Source organism: Biomphalaria glabrata, chromosome 4 (assembly GCF_947242115.1).
Source record: "Biomphalaria glabrata chromosome 4, xgBioGlab47.1, whole genome shotgun sequence".
Classification (NCBI taxonomy): Eukaryota; Metazoa; Mollusca; class Gastropoda; family Planorbidae; genus Biomphalaria; species Biomphalaria glabrata.
The window spans coordinates 14,677,948-14,700,000 of NC_074714.1; the positions used below are offsets into that span (position 1 = coordinate 14,677,948).

At 35.2% G+C, this 22,053-nt stretch overlaps 2 protein-coding genes across 2 annotated transcripts in view; both read left to right on the forward strand.

Moving 5' to 3' along the window:
* LOC106050418 (macrophage-expressed gene 1 protein-like) overlaps window positions 1–940 on the forward strand; it is a 30,980-nt gene extending 30,040 nt beyond the window's left edge. The window contains exon 16 of the mRNA XM_056026108.1: window positions 751–940. Within this exon, the coding sequence (XP_055882083.1) occupies window positions 751–799 (49 nt within the window). The 3' untranslated portion in view covers window positions 800–940. The remainder of the gene's footprint in view (window positions 1–750) is intronic.
* On the forward strand, window positions 798–20,924 carry LOC106054141 (macrophage-expressed gene 1 protein-like). Its single transcript, XM_056026107.1, has 15 exons — window positions 798–954; window positions 2,531–2,704; window positions 3,640–3,777; window positions 5,221–5,426; window positions 6,119–6,255; window positions 8,836–8,995; window positions 11,214–11,448; window positions 12,390–12,531; window positions 14,571–14,745; window positions 15,821–15,983; window positions 16,076–16,199; window positions 17,021–17,187; window positions 18,380–18,523; window positions 18,715–18,820; window positions 19,875–20,924. The coding sequence occupies exons 1-15, from the start codon at window positions 946–948 to the stop codon at window positions 20,039–20,041; spliced, it is 2,247 nt and encodes a 748-aa protein (XP_055882082.1). The 5' UTR covers window positions 798–945; the 3' UTR covers window positions 20,042–20,924.
* The last annotated feature ends 1,129 nt before the right edge of the window (window positions 20,925–22,053 follow it).

The window sequence follows — 22,053 nt, forward strand, 5'->3', positions numbered from 1 at the left end:
TATCCCATTAGCAACACAATTTACGAAATGAGACAGCTAGAGAGAGAGAGAGAGAAAAAGAGAGAGAGAAAAAAAGAGAGAGAGAGAAAAAAGAGAGAGAGAGTGGGAAAGAGAAAGAGAGAGTGGGAAAGAGAAAGAGAGAGAGAGAAAGCATAGGATATATATTTATAATGTATGTATGTGTAGGTGTAGGTGTGTGTGTGTGTGTGAGAGAGAGAGAGAGAGAGAGAGAGAGAGAGAGAGAGAGAGAGGCTGGGTTTTACTCATTTTCTTTAAAAAAAAAGTTTCATAATATATTTTTATAGAAATAATCTAAATATATTCGATAGTTGTATACATCTACGCACTCAATTAGGATTACAACTTCAGAAATGAATCGACGATCCGATGTACTTAAGAAAAAAATTGAATAAATATGGGCATAAATGTTGATTCTTAGACTATCTACATGATTTAAATGGTTTGTATTTTCTGGGTTGATTATAAGTGTCAATGTGACCCAGGCAGCAGAGCTTTAACCAATGTGAACACCATACTCTAAATTAAGTCAGTTATACAAATACATCACTGGATAACCCCACAGCAAACGTAGACTATGGCTATAAATACACCATTACATAATTCCGACGGTATAAAAACAAATTTTGAACAGGATATTTTTAGAAAAAGAAATTCCCCCTTGCATAAAAATACATAATCACTTATGTGCTTCTCGCGCAACATTATGACCAGCACTGTGTTCCACTTTAGCAAAAACGTGTACCTCGCCACCTTAATCTGGCGGCGACAAATTGAATAGGAAGGTTTTTCCCAGCTGTGAAATTACATATTTAGCTGGCAGACACTTGTTATTGAGTCGTACTGCCAGAAGTTTCATGATCACATCGAGAGGTCCGTAGCAGTAAACAGCAACATATAGCAAGCAGAACGTTGTGGCACTGAGCCATGTATAAGGTATGTACCTCAATCATTTTGATTTTAAGCTCTGTATTTAGTTACGTTTCCATGCCATAAAAGAACTGGACCAAAACTTAAAATCATTAATTTAAAAAAGATCTTTCCGAAACAACTTAATACGGGGGATTAAAATAATAAGATTTGTTGTGTTTTTTTCCTACTTTTTGTAATTATATCAGATCTCAGTGATAGATTTGTATCGTTTCGTATATTATTATACTATTAAATGGTTTAGAATTAGAACGTGTGCAAAGAATATACAGAGTTTATACATTCGCATACTCATTCGTTATGCCAAACACTACTATGTCTCATATTTATTCTTTCTGACATGTAATACTGTGTCCCATGTTCATTCTTTTTGGGGAGACTTTGCAGGAAGAAATGGTTTCATTAGTCATTAACCTACAACAGTTATCTTAGTACAAACTAGTCCTACATTCATTTGTTTGCCTTTAATAAATGCATTCAGCCCTATACATGGCATTGTTTTGTAATGCCATCTTCCAGTAAGAGGTGAAAGCTGAATGTGAAACCCAATGCATTACGTACTTGCAGTACCGTTTAGTTTTGTACAAGTGTAGAGACATTACATTATGACATCCTACACACAGACCAAAACACAACTGGCCAAGTGATACTAGCAAATGTCATTAACGATGTGGCAATGTTGACAGCTCTTCATGCTTCCTAGAGCACACTGACTCTGAACTGGAAATTAAAAAAAAATGCCTCGGGATTCGCCTCTTAATCACGTTAACTGTGTTTTAAACTGTTTGTATTGAAGTAAATACCAAACGTCCAAATAAAACATCTACGACAACAAACAGAAGAAAGTTAAACACAATGTTGCCTTTGCGAAATATTTAACTGTAGGTGTGATGGGATATATGCACAAATAAATATGAGTTAAACACAAAGTTATAAGAACTATAGTTGTCATTTTCGTTCTAAGAGAGACTATGTTTTTCCTGTGGAAATATTCACAATCGTCTTTATCCTGCTGCTTAACAGGAAGTTTATTTCATAAGCCAGTGAATAGTTCTTTATTTTCCTCTTTTACAATTTGCTCACTACATGTATGACTTTTTTTTAAAAATGCACCTTGACGACAAGGAAGTATTTTCCCACACCATTTCCTCCTGACTCATGGAGGAGACAACGCTTCTCTTTGTATGTACTAAAGCACATTGAAATCTCATGGTTTATTTCTAAATCAGCTGTATAATTAAATTAAGCATGTGGTGAAGCGCTTGGAATCTAAACCGTGGGGGTCTTAGGTTCGAATCACTGTGAAGACTCAATTTTTTTTACGGGGTTTTGAAAACGCCCTAATGAATACTTTCTTTTGGGATTTTTTCCTATAGTTAGGAAAGTAAAGGTGTTTGGTTGCTGTGCTGGCCACATGACACTCTCGTAAACGGGCATGTGCCCTATAGATCGCAATGTCTGAAAGTGGTACTTTACTCACTAACTTAAGCTCCTTGTCTTCTGTCTCATCTCTACTTGAAAATAGTTCTCAAATTACCTAAGAAACAAAATAGTATATTGTCTCGTTATATTTCTTTTGCAGCTGGCCAAAAGCTTGACCCTTATAGCTGTGCTGACAAGCAGCTTGGCGCTATCCTCACAGGAACAGCCACAGGAGAGTAACCTGGGTGCTTTTCAGTCTGACTGGCCAGTCGGTGACCCACGTAGATGTCAAGAGCAGTCAAGACTGAGTAAATTGGACGTCAAGCGATTTGAAGTATGTGAGCTCGTCGAATTCACAATAAATTAATCCTGGACTTCGACAGAAACGTCTGCAACTTGTGTACAAAGTAGAACCTATAACCATTTTGATAGATCATATATCAAGTAATAAATATGCTTTGCAAAAGTAACATTTATAAAAACCTATTTTAAACATTTAAAGTAACAAATAAGTACATTGAAAACAGAAAAACAAATATATGTGTATATACCAAAAAGAGTCTTTACAAATATGTACATCTTTTTGTGATAGACCTTGCCCTTGTAGTTTTTGATGGCTGTCTGACTTGGACAGGTTACTCTGAAGATGTCTGGCTTTCTTGTACTAGTGTATTAGATGTACTGAACTAACCAGTAACACATAATATGACCTGCACAAGTAAAAAGTAGAAATAGACAAAGTCCAAAGCGTTTTACAATGCAGAGGATGTTTTAATATTGAAAATGCCACGGTCGAGTCTCTGTAATATCACGTTATATTTATGAAGTCCTAACCACATCTGACCACTTACATAAATAATCCATAACCTAACTAAGTCGTGACGTCACTAAATGTCGCGTTTAAAGTCCGTCAACTATGGTACGTCTAATCTAATAATACTAACTGTCTCACACCTTACATGTGTTATAAAATACAGGTTCAATAGTGACAGGACTAACATTAACCCTAAAAAGACAGAGAAAAAGAAACAAAAGATAAAGTCACATTTTTTTATTCCTTATTATAGGTCGAATTTGTGTAAGTGTTATTTCTTATTTAGTGTCATAAGGACATGGAGCTGAATCGACTAAGAAAACCAGTGGATAATCAACGCTCTAAGGACACTAAATATTTAATGCATAGTACAAGCATGGTACACGTGTTCATATCGTTGTATACTTACTATTGGAAATTCTCATCCATTTTCTTTTTTCTTTCCTTGAGTGCAGGTAATACCAGGTGTAGGCTGGGATAATCTCCGTAATTTAGAAGCTGGTCTTGTGGTCAGTTACAACTTTACACAATGCAAGGTGACTGATGATGGAAACTTCCTGATACCTGATAATGTATTTACAGTTCCTATCAAGGTAAAATTACGCTGCTCGTATAGACTGTATTCAAAATGATACATTATAAGCATGACATAACAAAGTAGAACACAAAATGGGTCTATCAAAGTATGATTATATGCATGCTAATGATAACTATATTTCTGAGTTTTGTGTGATATATTTGAGCAACACGCTCACCAAACGTATATGAGCACAGATGTATATAAATAGACGTGTATCTCAGTCATAATAATACGTAGGAAGGGCGTAGAAATCCTATGCTAGTGTTTCTTATAAAACTAGACTAACATTTAGAAACATATTTAACCTTCTAATAAATAGACCGTAAAGTGGTTTCACGTTTGGTTTATTGATTTTTTCCCTTTTATACCGTGTTGACTCTCAAAGCAATACAGTGGGAAGAGTAGTCGAGAAGCCATGTACACTCTAACTTTGGCTTGGCTCGAGGTAGGACACCCGACTCGAGCAGAGTTGCGTTTACTCAGCGCCTAAAGGCAGCAAGGAAACCCTTCTCCTAGATAGCCCCCCCCCCCTCACTGGTCCACAAATGAGATTGGACCATAGCGCTCTGAGCATGCTATAAGCATGAAAGCAGCGCTATATAAAAGCTATAATATATCTATTTATTTATTTATTTACAAGTTTTGAGTCGACTAGTAAAACTGTTTTCGTTCCTGTTTGGTCTGTCTGTCTTATCCTACAAAGGAACATTTATGAAATCTTAAAGTTCTATTTATTGGGTTAGCAAAGAAATTGTAGAAAGGCCGAGGGGAGGCTAAATATATCATTGCATAGAGTTTAAGGCTTAAGATTTTACGGAACTAAACTTCTGACCAATGCTCTAAAAATTATTTTGCAATTATGTTATAGCTAAGTTAAGTTTACCATCAGCAAGCTGCTTTAACGAAAAGATAAGAGAAAAAATATCTTCTTAACTATCATGGCATGCTCATTGAGTACATCTATTATCATCGTGGTCATGTTAAGTAGCATAAACTATCTTGGTCATGAGCCCTAACAAGGCCACCATCACAAAAGATTATCATAGGTTTGTTTGTTTGTTGTTTGTAAAATGTTTACTTCGGAGTTGAAGATAATTTACTTCCTAGTCTAAAGCTCTCTCAAGACAAGGCGGTGCTGGTAGCGGGCAGGGTATGAACACTAGGCTATCAACAAGTCCGAACGACAGTCCAGCGCGCATACAAGGCCCTTAAAAGGCCACCATCATAAATTGGCTATCATAGGCCATCTAAGTCAAGAGTCCTGACATTGTCCATGTTGGTCTTGAATCTATGAATGCTACTGAGATAATCTGTCCTATTATAGAGCACTATGACATTGTGAAGGTTCCTATAATACCGTTATGCGATGCATTATAGTCAATCCTTAAAATAAACAATATTATAGGAATCATATGTTGCATACGGAAAAGAACAAACTATTCTTCTATGTCTCTAGTCCAGCAGAGTGGAAAGGTTTGCTGAACTGATAGATAGCTGGCACAATACATCTTCCATCACATCAAACACAGTCAACATTGAGGCTGGTCTGTCTCTTACAAAGTTTTCCATCAGCGGGAAGTTTTCCTACGAGCACGATGAAATGAAGTCTAAAATGATTGAAGACAAGGCTGTGACCGTCAGAGTACAGATGAGATACAACAGGTAACACTAATTTTGACCTTTGACACTTATCTCACTTAACTAGTGTAAGTGGAGTCTTGATGACTTGGTTGACGTTTTAACTTGTATATAATAGTAGTCCTGTCTTAGAAGAGTTGATGAATTTGAATATTATTATCAAAGTATTTTAATAGCATACCACACAATTGCTCATTAAGTGATACATTGCTAGCATGATTAAAAATTAATTATTGTCAATTAATTCAACATAATAACAAATTATAAGTTAAAGTGATAAATATATTATAAACTGAATGATTATAAGCAGAAATAAATCGAGCTAGATCTAGACAGAATGATAAAAAATGGTCTTTCTTTTATAGAAACTTCAATAACACTATCGACCGTTTCTTTAAGAATTCCTCTGAGCTGCCCAATAGGACTTATTTACATATCGAACGGTCAATGTCTTAACATTAATTTCTGTAGATGACATTTATTAAGATCAACTAGAAAAAGTCCGTCCTCTTGGATGCATGTTCAGTCGAAAGTGACTAATAAATTTAAATCTTTAAAATATTGCAGTTTTGATCATTTAACAACCTCTACAATGTAAAAAAAAAACAACATTTAGCTTTCTATACCATCTCATTCTATTTCAAAACTGTCACGTATGTTTTTGAAATTGTTAAAACAAATGTCCAAGGCATATTTTAAAAAGAAACAATTTTCAGATATGAAGCTAAGCTTCAACCTGATCCAGTTCTAAGTCCACAATTCAAAAAGAGATTACTCAGCATTGCAGCAAGACTCGAGCTGAACCAAACGGAACAAGCGAGATACGAAGGACAACTTCTGGTCAGAGATTTCGGTAAGAAAGGACAGTCTAAGTTTCAAACTTTATTAGTCTTACTATTACTAAGTAGAAATAACAGAATTGTTTCAATACATTGTTTATTTCCACATAAAAATCAATGTACTTATCAAAGCGTAATCTATTTAGTATTATCATCATGTGATGCTTTCCAAAGCCACCAGCCATATTTTAAGGTAGCTAACTTGTTGTGTTGGTTACATGATCGTGTTGAAGGACCATATTAGATTCTGTATAAACAAATGGATACTTACATGTTCTTTTCTCGACAGTTAAGTTATATGCAATTTTCCTAGACACTTATAGTAATTGCTATCAATTGCTATTTTACAACAGTCTACAAAATAGTCTACTTGGCCTTATAAGAATACCGAATCAGAAACCCAATTAGTAACGAAACATGCTGGGAATTACTCCCTTAGAGCACGTGAGAAGAAGCGAGCAGTGAGTTTTAAGGTCGCCTTGTCCCCGTACAATGACAGCCTCTGTGTCGGACATGTACCAGTTCTCTCTCTATTCAGTCCTAGTCCCGTACAATGACTGCCTCTGTGTCAGATATGTACCAGTTCTCTCTTTATCCAGTCCTTGTCCCCGTACAATGACAGCCTCTGTGTCAGATATGTACCAGTTCTCTCTCTATCCAGTCCTTGTCCCCGTACAATGACAGCCTCTGTGTCAGATATGTACCAGTTCTCTCTCTATTCAGTCCTTGTCCCCGTACAATGACAGCCTCTGTGTCAGATATGTACCAGTTCTCTCTTTATCCAGTCCTTGTCCCCGTACAATGACAGCCTCTGTGTCAGATATGTACCAGTTCTCTCTTTATCCAGTCCTTGTCCCCGTACAATGACAGCCTCTGTGTCTGATATGTACCAGTTCTCTCTCTATCCAGTCCTTGTCCCCGTACAATGACAGCCTCTGTGTCTGATATGTACCTGTTCTCTCTCTATCCAGTCCTTGTCCCCGTACAATGACAGCCTCTGTGTCTGATATGTACCAGTTCTCTCTCTATCCAGTCCTTGTCCCCGTACAATGACAGCCTCTGTGTCTGATATGTACCTGTTCTCTCTCTATCCAGTCCTTGTCCCCGTACAATGACAGCCTCTGTGTCAGACATGTACCAGTTCTCTCTCTATCGTCCTAGTCCCCGTACAAGGACAGCCTCTGTGTCGGACATGTACCAGTTCTCTCTCTATCCAGTCCTAGTCCCCGTACAATGACAGCCTCTGTGTCAGATATGTACCAGTTCTCTCTCTATCGTCCTAGTCCCCGTACAAGGACAGACTCTGTGTCGGACATGTACCAGTTCTCTCTCTATCCAGTCCTAGTCCCCGTACAAGGACAGACTCTGTGTCAGACATGTACCAGTTCTCTCTCTATCCAGTCCTAGTCCCCGTACAATGACAGCCTCTGTGTCAGATATGTACCAGTTCTCTCTCTATCCAGTCCTTGTCCCCGTACAATGACAGCCTCTGTGTCAGATATGTACCAGTTCTCTCTCTATCCAGTCCTTGTCCCCGTACAATGACAGCCTCTGTGTCTGATATGTACCAGTTCTCTCTCTATCCAGTCCTTGTCCCCGTACAATGACAGCCTCTGTGTCTGATATGTACCAGTTCTCTCTCTATCCAGTCCTTGTCCCCGTACAATGACAGCCTCTGTGTCTGATATGTACCAGTTCTCTCTCTATCCAGTCCTTGTCCCCGTACAAGGACAGCCTCTTTGTCGGACATGTACCAGTTCTCTCTCGATCCAGTCCTTGTCCCCGTACAAGGACAGCCTCTGTGTCAGACATGTACCAGTTATTTCTCTATTAAATCCTTGTCCCAATCATCGTTCGTGCAGAACTCTGTATTCATTAAGAATGTGTTCTATTGTTTCGTCGTCCTCCATGCAGTGGCGGCACCGTGTGTCGTAGTTTTACTTCCACCGTCCGAGGTAAACACCTATTGGTCAGTATCCGACCTGGAACTGGGATAGGACAGCCTGTTCCGCACGATTAAGTTACCACCACGCATCTCTTGGTCTGGTCTACTTATTGCCCTGTGGAGCTCACGTCCCTTATCCAAAGAATCCCAACCTTCGTACCAAAGCGCCAACAAACGTTTGTCGGCCATTGATCGTACACTTTGGTAAGTGCACGGTTCATCATGCTCCAGCTCAAATAGCATAACTATTCATATAATTGTAAACCCTAATCATCACTGTTAGTGTATTGTACACTGGCTATCTTGATCCACATACTAATTCGGTGCATACACGTACCATTGGATCAGTCACACAGTCAAACACTAAGTTCGTTTTTTTTTATTTCATTTTACTCTGTACTACTAAAACATTTAAACAACCATTGACAATTAAACACTAATTTATTTAGGGGACTGTAAAATATGTTAATTAATAAATCGGAAAGCGAACCAATAGAACATATAAACAAATAGAAAATGTGTTTTATAAAGTGGATCAGAAATAATAGTATTCTGTTTAATGTTATAGTTTTAAAAGTTTAGTTTTATTTTGAGTTATTGGATATATTATAACCGTAGTGCTGATATAATTTGTTTGATACTCATCTAGGTACTCACGTCTTGACCAGTGTTACTGCTGGGGCTGGTCTGGTGAAAGACGATTACCTCCAGACTAAATTTGTTTTGGATAGCGTAGACAAGAAATCCATAATTTTGGCAGCAGCAAGTGCCTCGTTCCTCAACATCTTTCACTTTAGTGCCTCCTACGGGTAAACATTAGCATTAAACGTGTCTGGTCTTAAGATTTCATTTATAAATATTATATTGTCTAGGTATTAAAAGTAATATTAATTGCAATGTATGTGTGTGTTATAATTAACATATAATTTATTATTACTTCTAGTCCCAAGGCTAGGCCCAACAGACACACCATACACACTCAGTTGTACATAAACTAATAAACGAGGTGTATGGTAATTTAAAAAAAAACTATAAATTTAATCCAATGAGATTTATACAATGAAATAACATATTTTATGGTAATGATAAATGAATACATGTACATGTAATATGATATAAGAAATTACTAAATCATAGTCTAGTTCCTATTAAACAATGAATTTATATTTCAAATACAATGATAACCACCTTGTAATATGGTATCCGATTGTATTGTCCTCACAATATTTCATTCCAAGACAAAGATTATATAAGAGGACAATTCACTTCAATAAACTGTTCAAGGTAACACAAGTATCTTCCAGCCAAGACAAATGTTTACCACGATGAAGAATCAAAGTTAAGAGTAGCACCAAAACTCACAACGTCACAATGTAACATCAAGTCTGAATATAGGAATCTGGAACCTCAGACTCGAAACCCAAAACTTAGAACCTCAGACGAAAAAGCTGAGACTTAAAACCTCAGTCCTGAAACCTGAGACCATATGGAAAGACAATAACAGTTTCTTCTAATCATCTAATCTTCTAATCTAATTTTAAAATACAAATATGACCGAATCCATATTAAAACAACTTAACAATGTGAAATAAAACTCCCCCTTAACGGGGACAAATAATCCTTCAAGAATATATACCAAGGCAAATGCTAAGGCTGTCCAGTAACATCAGCATAAGTATAATTCAAAAACTCCAAAGATACAGCTTGGCTCTACAGCACAAGATGGAGTCAATGTACCAAAAGACCAAAAAAAAAATGACGTCATATGAAAAATTACGTCGAAGCGACAAGGGGAGAGAAACTAGTACTCAAATTAAAATAACGCAAATGACGTCATCGCCTATTGATGAAAGCGGCGCTATTAGACAGAGAACATTTTTACTATGCAACTAAATAATTAGTTGTTGCGACAAAAAGTATAATATTTACGTATCGGCAATAGAAACTCCCCACCATACTATGTTGAATGTATTGATGTAACAGTTAAAACCTAGAAGTAGATACCATTGTAAATATATCGAGTTCATTCGTTATTAAATAACGAAGCGGATGGAATTTTTTTATAAAGACATTTAGTTTTCTTTCTATTCTGCACAGGATAAATTAGAGTGTCAGCCCGATGTACTGTATCAGGAGCTCTAGTAATCTTCCTTTAGTCTAATTTAAGAAAATGAAGCAAAAAAAGACTTTATTCAAATGCAAAATAATTCATATAAAAAACTACAATCAAAAAATATCTTTAGACAGAAAAAATTACACATAATAGAATACAATATTCAATTTTATATCTTTGCTTGTTCTGCTATAATATTATCATAATTATAAGTCATGTGATTTTCGTACACTATTTTCTAGGTTATTGTATAATTGTATAATTAGTTTGATTAACGAGTCCAAGTTTTTGAACAGAGAGTAAGGGTAATATTGCAGAAGTTAAATGATTTGTTTCTCTCTGTTTATGTTGTTTTTAAAATGGTTTTCTAAGTTAGCCAGTTTTTCCTGGAAGTTTAAATTGAGTGCTGTATCTTGTGTTAGTGAATTGCTAGGCCATACAATAAGCAAGCCCTAGTCCCACACACCCACTTATCACTCATATCAATCTCCAAGCACAGCGAAATGAGTTGTTTCATTCCTCTTAGCGGTCCTAATCCCATTTTAAGAGCATTTTTTTTTAAGTATTAACGTCTCAAACAGTTAAACTTGCTTTTATGATACTCGTGAATCTATGAGTTAGAACAAACAATTGAAAACGGATTACCTTTTTAAAAAGGAAAACTTATCTAAAATGGCAGAATTTATCTCCCTTTCTGCTATAAAAAATAATCAATTAGTACTAATTAATTAACTCGTTGGTTAATATTTTGATTGATCTTGTATTGTCATCGACTATGAATAATTATGCCAAATTTCAACTTGATCCGAGGTCGGGAATAAGAAAAAAAACAACAAGATGCAACTTTTTTTCCAGACAGACAGAAGAAATGAGTTGATATAAGCTTTAAAAATTTTGTATATTTTTTTTTCTAGACATACGACAGATAACAGCATGAGTGATTCTTACAACAAAAGTTTGACCCATTCAATTGTCAAGACACTTGGAGGGCCATTGTACCGAGCTGAAAATATGACGCTAGACGATTGGACTAAGGGTGTGGATAAAAATCTTGTTCCCATGGACAGAACAGGTGACCCTTTGTACTTCCTTGTAACGCCACAGACATTACCAGAGTTACCCATCACCACAGTGAATGAACTTGAAAAGGTGAATAGAACTTTACAATTAACAAAAAGTAAACCTTTGTACATTAATTGATACAATAGTGCAATACTATAATTACATAGATTGTAATACTACAATAGTTTTCCTTTGACTTGCCTGAAATATTAAATTAGTCGTCCATAAGTAACTATTACTTTAATTACATAATGAGAACAACTAAACCTAAACCTAGAGTAGAAATACATAGGTCTAAAACAAAATGCTGACACGGTGGCCTAGTGATTATTAATTAATAATTTATATCTTTTAGAAAGCGCTACTTTCATGCTTATAGCATGATCAGAGCGCTATGCTCCAATTTCATGTGTGGACCGGGAGGGGGGGGAGGAGAAGGGGCTATCTGGCAGAAGGTTTTCCGTGCTGCTTTTTAGCGCTTAATAAACACAACTCTGCTGGAGTCGGGTGTTGAACCTCGAGCCCCCTCCATAGGTAGCCAAGCCAACCCAAGGGTACTTGGCCTCTCGACAACGCTTGCTTTTCAAGCCGATGGGGTCTTGAGTTCGAATTCTGAGGATGACTTTAGTTTTGAGCTTCAGCATTTTCAGGAGGCCCGTGAGTCCAGCCAACTCTAATGGGTACCTGATACACTCTGAGGAAGTAAAGAGATTGGTCGTTGTGCTGGACACATGACACCCTCTTTATCTATTCATGGAAATACAGGAGCCTTGCATCCTCTGCACTTCTAGAAAGTAGAGGTCAGAAACTAGTGACAAATTAATTTATCCACAACAAGGCATGGAAGTAAACTGTAAACGCATACATAAACTGATACATTATTTAAATAAATATAAACAACAAGTTGCATAAATATTCATGAAATGATCAATAAAAACTAAATTGTTTTGTTTTGTTTACAATATCAATTTCTATTAAATTAAATGTTACAAATAAAAGATAAAAAAAAATATATATTTTAATTTTAGATTGTACGTGAGTCCATAGAGCTGTACTATGAGATGAATACAATTAGAGGATGTACCAAACTTGGCTCGCCCAATTTCAGTTTCTCTGCCAACTTTGATGATGGTTCTTGTACGGCTCGTCCAACCAATCTGACATTTGGGGGTAGGTTTTCAAAACATCCACTGTCTCACACTCTGACATTTGGTGGTAGGTTTTCAAAACATCCACTGTCTCACACTCTGACATTTGGTGGTAGGTTTTCAAAACATCCCCTCATGCTTTTGTGGAGGAAATTAATGTGTTTATATTATATTCTGTGGTTGACCATTAACGAGGGTGTCATGTCATGTGGCCAGCGCAACGACCATTCACCTTTACTTTTCCCCAATTAATGTCATTAGAGCTGGGTGGATTTAGAGGCGCCCAAAGATCCGAAATTAAAAATACCAGTTTTTACCAGGATTCGAACCCAGGATCCAGTTTACTAAGCCATGCGCTAGCCGCTTGGCCACCGCGCCTCCCTTTATATTATTATTCATCTTTAATTCTTTAAAGGTGCTTATGTCCCATTTCCTGATTCAGTGTTTCACTTGGCGTCTCTACTTTAGTTTTCCCTCTTACAAGTAATCGCCTAGATGTTACGATTGATTGAGTCCTTGACATACGCACTCTCTCTATATTAAGGTTTTGCAGAAATCATATATTCTAATGAGATTATAATTTCCACATATGGGGGCGCTTGGCTTCCGAACCGATAGTCCTGTGTTCCGGTCATTTTGAACTTTGGGATTTCTAAGGGTACCTGACTTAAGTTGTGCTGGCCATCTGACACCATGCGCGTTAACCGTGGCCAAAGAAACAGATGACTTTAATATCATCTGCCCTATAGAGAGCAAGTTCTGAAAGAGGAACTTTACTTATTTTACTGTTATAACATGCAGTCATTGTTTTATCAACATCAAGTATTGAACTTAACATTATCTATCATGAAGAATTCTCAGTATGTATCTCATGCATGCATTGCATCTCAATACACATTGGTAAAATTAGTCAATAATTTCAAATGTCTAAATGACAGCAAAGTTATGGAGGAATATGCTTTGTATGTACAAACATTCTTCATTACAAAGTAATTTTGATCAGTACAGTGTAATGTGAACAATTTGTCTCTATACACATTATCGCGAGCATTTATACACAAATCTTTGTGAGAAATATACTTATTTCACAAAGGACGATAATCCACTAAAAATAATTTAGTTCGTTTTCATTACTTCCTTTGATATGCCCATCACTATCAAAGATTAATCAACAATGTAAATTACTAAATAAATTGTTATATTCTAAATTATTCTCGTTTGGCATATGAGAAGTACAAAGATGGGTATCCTGCTGTTCCACTAATAACGTAAACTTGCCGGAGGGGTCACCACTACATGCATAATATGGGATCGCGCGTTTGTATCAATTGTGTTGATTAGTTTTCTTTTAGCCTTACTTCTGAATGTATAGAAGTGTGATTGGGTTCTTGCCATGAAGAGGTACCGATACACATATTACCTACTATGCCTAAAATACACCGAAAAAGTCGAATACTAGCAGAAAAGATTTATTACACATATTAAGCAATATAAAACAGAATAATACATGTGCTCACCCAGCTTTCCTCTGCTGGGTACACTCAAATATATTTCACAATCAACTTAGTGAATCAATTTTCATATAGTACTGGAATACACAATTTCGTTAGTATAGATCAAACGGAATAATTCTCTAATCCATATACATCAACCCTCTATACAGACTCTGGTATCTACTTCCCATTTCCTGATTTGGTGTCTTAACTTATAAGTAACTCTAATCGTTTAATTAAATCAATAAACTATCTTTATTATTATCTTAGTTACATAAGTACTTGTAATTTTATTTTTATATATTGCGGACTGTGAAAATGTAAAACAAAAAGACCTTTGACAGGCGATGAGTTTGTCTGTGTCTGGTTTGACAAAATCCTTAGGTTACAATATAGCCATGTTAAAAACTGGTGTTTTCTATAATCTATTAACACTAAGAATTATTTTAAGTAGGAAGTTCATAAAATATTAATATTTTTCAAACATAATATTGTAACGACTTGAATTTTTTAAAATCTAAATTTAAAGTAACTCCTTTTTTTATTTTTTTTATTTTAATATCTACAGGAACTTACCAAACATGCTCAGTCTCTGGAAGTTATTTGACCAAAAATCCATGTGATGGCCTTGACCAGGTTAACCCCAAAACAGGAACTTATTCTTGTCCTGCCTCATACAAACAAATTCTGATGCAGTCAGCTGTGAAGACAGGATCAACAGAATATCAAAGATCATGTCACAGGTCAGAAAAAAGTGTAAAATTTAAAAAAATGACTCTTTCATCAGCTTTGACTTTCTTTCATGGTTTAAGTTAAACTTGGTATTTAACTAGTTCTTGCTGGGTAAAAGGAGGCCTTTCAGACCTCTATAGTTCAGATTATATAAAGGTTATCTGTTGTGGTGGCTGAAGATTTGCGAGTGTATCAGGTGTCCAGCACAAGGTCCAACTTTTACTTTTTTCCCTAACAAATGTCAGGTACCTATTAGAGTTAGAGGGACTCAGGAGTACCTTAAAGATCCCAAATTTAAGCTCCTTTCTTTTCCGAAATTCGAACCCTAGATCCCACTGTTAGGATGCCAAGACCTCCACTACTTAGCCATCACGTAAAAGTGTAACTGTGGCACCACTGTTGACTATTGCACAACCTCTAGCTATGAACATTTCTGTGACAAAGATTTAATAATTAATGTTTTTTACAAAGTATATATCAACTCACTCTGTCTGTTTGTGTTTGGTAAAAAAATGGTACACGTTATTTCTCCCACACCCATTCACGCGACAATCTTAAACTCTGCACAATTATTAGTTGACGAAGACAAGACACGAATTAAAAAAAAATAACCATTTAGTCAATAAATTATTGGTAATAAAGTATTTTGTTTGATATTGAATAAGGGAAATAACTTCTGCATTGTTGAGAGATATAGTTGTATGTGCGAAGTTCTTTTCCCTAGATACGTTTTTTTTTTTTTAAGGATTTTTAAAAATAATTTTGCTTGTTTAAAAATGATCTTCTATAGTGATGTAGCAAGATCAAATACCGTGAAATATTTGATACAAAAAATAATGTACTGGTACATGTCGTGAATTGAACACTTGACCCCTGTTAGGTAACCAAGCGGTTTATTCCGCTACGCCAACCCTCCCAGTATTTACTGATTGAATCCTGTTTTAATTAGTTACTGTATGTTCCCTTGTTTGGTACACTCTATCACAATATATTCTTGTTCCCATGTTCGACACATTCTATCATAATATATTCCTGTCCCCTTGCTCTGTACATTCTATTTTACTGTATTCTTGTTTCCCCCGTTAGTTGCTGGCTTTTCTTTCATTGTTGCCATACTGACCAGTATCACGCTGATGCCGTCTACTCGACGTACTGGTGTGTAGCCACCGGACCAGTCCAACAGAATTCCGGTTATTTGTTTGGTGGCCTGTTCACCTCCAACCAAGATAACCCAGTAACTGGAACAACTGTGAGTTACTTTGAATACAAACCTCACATCTCTTAGTTTGGCTTCAAATGAAATTACATTTTTGAGAAATATATTTAAATATTTTTTTTTAGGGTTGCCCTCCTACATTTTACCCCAGACGTATTCTCTTTGATACGACCATCTGTATCAGCGATGATTTCGAAGAAAGTAGCCCCATGTCTGTTCCATTTGGTGGCTTCTTTTCCTGTAAATCAGGTACATGCATAAATATACTTCACGCTTTTGTGTATAAAATAATGAAACACAATGTCACCAATAATAGCACATGAAAAGACAAAGATGATGAAAATCCTCTTATTATAAAGCTTATATTAACTCTGTCTGCTGTCTGGTACAAATCTTGTACACGTCGTTTCTCACAATTCCTACTTTCGGATCATGCTGAAACTTTGCTCATGTATTTATTTGTCGATGACAACACATACATCAATAAATAATAAACCAATCAGTTAATTATTTATAAGTAATTAACTTTATGTTTTAAAAAAGTGAGACAAAGCTTGCAGTATTGAGTGATATATGCCAATTATTGTGCGGTTCTTACCCTTATATAAACTTTTTTTTAAAATTATTTGTTAAAAATATTTTATTTGTTAGTAATGTGACGAAGTCTAAACTTGTTTAGTCACACCTACAGACATTAATTCAATATTTTTACAAAAAAATCAGTCCGAGATGTAAACCTTTGGCTTACGAACAGAAAATTTGGAACCTCAAAATTTTTAGGACGCAACAACTCTATTATGTATAGTGTTGTACAAGCAACATGACAACCTCATTGTTTACCACTCATAGAAACAGAATAGCTTCACATCATCAGCATTTAGGATTGTACATTATAAAAAAAAACAATACATGATTAGAGCAAACATTTGTATAATAGCACAAAAGGTATACGTTCATACCCCAGATTCCTTTAACATTACATGCGAAATTGTAGTTATATATTGTTTACTTTAATTACTTATTCAATTTGTTATTCAACCTACCCAATGAGCTTTGCTGCGTGTTTTCAGGAAACCCTCTGGCTGTCAATGGAGTCAGTCCTGTTGGGTCACAACAGAAGGCTACAGTGTCAGGGAACTCTCTGAAAGCTTTTATGGCCCAACAGAGTGATGATTCTCAATCCTATCCAATGAGATGTTCAGAAGGTTACAGTCAGCATCTAGCTACAGTAGACGTGGTCAGTATCACAAGGAATTTAACAAGCATCCATAAAATCCTTAAAAAAAACAACAAAGCTTATCTAAGGAAAGGAATTTCGCACTTACAACTATAACTCTCAATAATGTAGAAAATATTTCCCTTTTAGATATCTTACATAATTATTTATTAACTAATTGTTTAATTATTAATTAATTCATGATTTGTTAAGTACTTGATCCAAGAATGGGTGTGGGAGAAATAACGTACACAAACTTCTAGTTACTGACTTACTGACGGACAGACAGACAGACATAGTGAGTTGATATTACTTTGTAATAAACAACATAATATGACAATGCTATGTAAAGAATTCATATCTGTGTGTGTGTATGTCTGTGAATTTATTAAATCACATAATTTATTATGCTCACTATCACTTACTATTACTTATAAGCAAATTATAAAGCAAGCATTCAACAACAGTTAAGGTATCCATTGGCAAGATAGTTGTGTATCAGATATTTCTAAGAGTTACGATCTTAAACTATTTTGAATTTCCGTAACAAAAAGGAGGACTGAACTAAAGTGCTGATGTGCTACGTCCTTTTAATTGATTAAAGATTGGAATACAAGCTGTTTGTATACAATGTTTAAACCTGCTTTAAAGAGGTTTCAAAATTTAGTATATCGACTAATCAGACACAGGTAAATCTTGGCTAAATAAAAACAACAACAAACATTTACTTCAATAAAATAGGAGTTGACGTGACAATTGATACAATTAACAACTACTCTAAATTATTTGTAGACGAAAAAACAAACATTTTAGTTTTGAGCATACCTACGTCCATGTGACTCATATAAAAAATCCTCTTCTATTGTCATACAAAAAAAAAATCCCATGGGAAAGATAATACAAGGGCAATCTGCTTCTTTGTGGCCTACGTTTAACTAGGGTGTCATATGCCCAGCGCAATAACCAACCGTTTATATTTGTTTTCAATTATTTTTAGGTACTAATTAGATATACGTGGACTCTGAGGCGCCATAAAATAATTTTAAAAAAGTATAAAGTATTCTGGGACCCTCTCTGTTCGGAGACCAAGCTCTTTACCATCGCCTCGGCCTCTCGCCATGTCTATATAAAGCATGTTAATTCAGGGTAAAAATTAAGGAATATATGTGCCACTGACTGTTTAAGTTTTCATTTGCATCATTTTTCTTTCCAGGGATGTTCTATTAACTACTGCGTTAAGACTGGGGCTTTGTCAGGACCAAACCTGCCACCTATTAAGCGACCTCCATTCATGCCCAAGCCAGCTGCACTTCTGGATGACGAGAATAACTTGGTTATATTTAACATTGAGACACAGGTCAGTAGTGGACATACACATTAATCTGTTTCTCCGTTACTTCAAAAAAATGTTGCTGTTATGTATTTTTAAGTACACTTCCTACTCTGTTACTGTATTATCAGAATAGCATTGTGTTTGAGAAAAGTAATTAAACGAATGTTTGATTTTATATTTTAGCTTTTAATAAATTGAATACAATGTGTTTACAGACGTGGATGAAGAATGACCAGGCCTTACAGTTCCAAGCCTTACACGCCACAGCTTCACAGAAAAACTCTGCTAACGATGACAGTCTATCACCAGGCGCTGCTGCCGGTTAGTTCTAAAAAGATGTTGTTTTAATGCAGCTCATAATGCTGCACACGATACACATAATTAGGACAAATTATTTTTCAAGGTTAAATATTTAATTATACTTTGCACTTCCTTACCTCCCTTCCATCAATACAGAAAGAGATTTATGTCAATATATTTGCTTAACAACTAACAAATAATATTTTTGAAGTATTGTGATTGCAATAATTAATAAATTAGTACACAAAACACTTTTCTTCCTCTACATACCCACACCTTCGATTCCTCTACATAACATACACCTTCACGTGTTCTACTATATAGCATAAACTTTTACTTCCTTTCTGGATTTCAGATAAAAAGTAAAAGAGTAAAAAAAATAATTTCCATTGCTATTTTTGGAACAGAAGATATTTAGTTGTCACCTGTTTCTGCGGACCACTGTTACATTGTAAATATATCTGGATGTGGGCTGTACTTAGTTTTATTTAGACTGTTAAGTGTATACTCATGGTATATCAAAACTGCGCGCTATAAAATTAGTTCATTTTCATTTAACTTACATTTACAGCGAAATTCTTATCAAATTTATTTTGTAAAAAATACATTTCAATCAGTATTTACTTTCATGGGTTAGTTTATAAATGGAAAATATATTTTATAATGATTCATTAATACTTTTCCATTGAGACCTTAGATGCAATTTTTTTTTACCAATACTCGAATTTATGAATGAAGCTTAAGTTGTAAATGAAGAAGTCCCATGAAGTTTTTCATTTAAAAGTGGTGTATTGTTTTGCAAAATCTGCTTGCATTGATAATTTAAAAAGTTAAATGGTTCACTTTCGAAAAAATAAAAAAAAAACTATCGTTACATCTGAACATTGAATGATTTAAACTTCATGATATTCGATTTTCATTTTCTCTTCTACTTTTTGATATCTAAACGGTACGGACATACGGACGGACAGACATACCACACAAAGCTAATAGCGGCTATTCCCTTTTGGGTGCCGCTAAAAAAACAAAGAATATTAAACAAAGAATGTCTATTAATAAAAATAATGTTTTTCAGGTATATCTGTAGGTGCTACTTTAGCCTGTGTAGCTGTGACTACTTTTCTCGTCATGTTGATCAGAAAGCGAAGAGCTCAGAGATCCGGTGCCTACAGACGTTTGGTGGTGGGCGAATCAAGCTATGGTGCTATTTCACCAGAACCAGATAGTGTAGATGTCCAGTAGACCCATGTCAACTAGAGATATAAATATGTTTATAATGTATAGTCAGATCTGGAAGTTTTTTTATATAAATATTCAATGTGTATAACTTATTACTTATTAGGTACATTTTAAGGATTACATTTTCTTTAAGCTGTTTTAAAAAGAATTAATTAATGCTGAGAAAGAAATTAACAAAAAACTGCACAATTACATTTGTAAACGAAATTGATTGATTAGATTTTAATATATTGACAGCATTTTTGTTTCAATGTTTAAGCATGAATTATTTGAATGTCAACAGTAGAAATGATAATAGTAATCAGGACAGCAAAAGTTTTTTTTTTTTTTTTTTTTTTAAAAAGGTGTTTCCGGAGATCTGTGTGCCTCGAGTAATAAAAAGATGGGAATGGGCGTACTATAAGTACCAAAATGTCATAAAAAATTTCTTTGCTAGTAAGAATTTTGAATAGTTTGTTTTATAAACATATGTTTAGATAAGCTGACTTAGTGGTAAAACCCAATTTTTAAAATCTGAAAGTTGTAGTTTTGACGCTTTGATTTCTTCCACACGGACCTTGAGTCACAGAGTATGTTGCTCCAGACGATATAAAGGCTTGTGGTTATAAAATATGGTACTCTTTAAAAGGAAGTTCAACAATACATCTTTTATTGAATGTGGCCATTTTCATTTTTGAAGTTCCTTGCATTAATAGTGTTTAAGAATAAGTTTAGTCAACACAGCAAGTCGTTGGATATTGTAAAGGTAATTTTGACTACTTGCCTCCATGAATAGCTTATTTTAACAATCCAGAATATTATCTCTAGCTACGTTGTTTATTTTAATCTTAAATTTTAAACAATAAAAATGCAGCAATGTGTAAAAGAAATAAACTTACAATACTAGCTTGTTTTGTCTATTATTTAATCCTCTAAATGCTATGTATTGAATTGATCTTACCTGTCAAAAATTTTACAATGAAAATTAAGTTGTCTCATAATTTATGTTATTAGTTTTAAGAAATTTAAGGATATTTTCCAAAATATTTGAAGAAAATATATTGTCGATCTACTGCTCAAACTTTGAAGTCAAAATTAAGGCAATTACCATAGCTTTGCAGACAAATGAAAACATATTATATGAAGGGATACAATCACCATCAGATATTGTTGTCTTTACAAACTCCCAATCCACTCTTCAAGCACTTAACAGCAGCACCTCAAAAAGCCCAAGAGAGTTGACAACACTAATAGTGATAATACATCAGATGATGAAAAAATTAAACATCAACATCACATTACAGTGGATCCCTGGTCACATTGGCGTCATGGGAAATGAAAGGGCAGATAAGCTTTCAAAGGCAGGATCATCTATGGAACAACCAGATAGACCTGTTAACTACCTCACCATAAGGATAATGTTAATCAACAACCACAAAGTGGAGTGCCTCAACCAATGGGCATCAGAAAACACAGGCAGAGCTATGTCCAAAGAAATGAATATACCTAACAAATTTGGATAGTATTGACTTCCTCCCCCGCAAAGAGCAATCTACAATCTTGTAAGAATAGGACACACACCTCTATTTAATTACCATCTCTGTAAAATAAACTCCAAACAACTCCCCTTTGTAGACTTTTCACTCAACCTTACGAAACCGTTAACCATATCCTATTTGAATGCCCCTCCCTAATCCACCTTAGGCAGACCCTACTACCACTACAGCCCAACATAACCAACACCCTGTACGGCAGTGCTGAACAATTGAAGAAAACAGCACAATGTTTTTCCTTGGCACAGTCTGCAAAAGATCTGTCAGCTCAGCAGCAAAAAGCTGGCTAGAAGAAGAAGACAAAGTGATACTGAAAATACAAAAAAAGAAAGAAGTTGTCTTCCTTTGTTAACATATTGTAAAATTATCTCCCTTACATTTATGTATTCTTTTAGAATTGTTGTACTTTTATGTTAAATTCGCCCGAATTTTTTTTAAACTAAACGAATTGCTTTTAGAAAACAAAAAGTTACCGTTGTACCA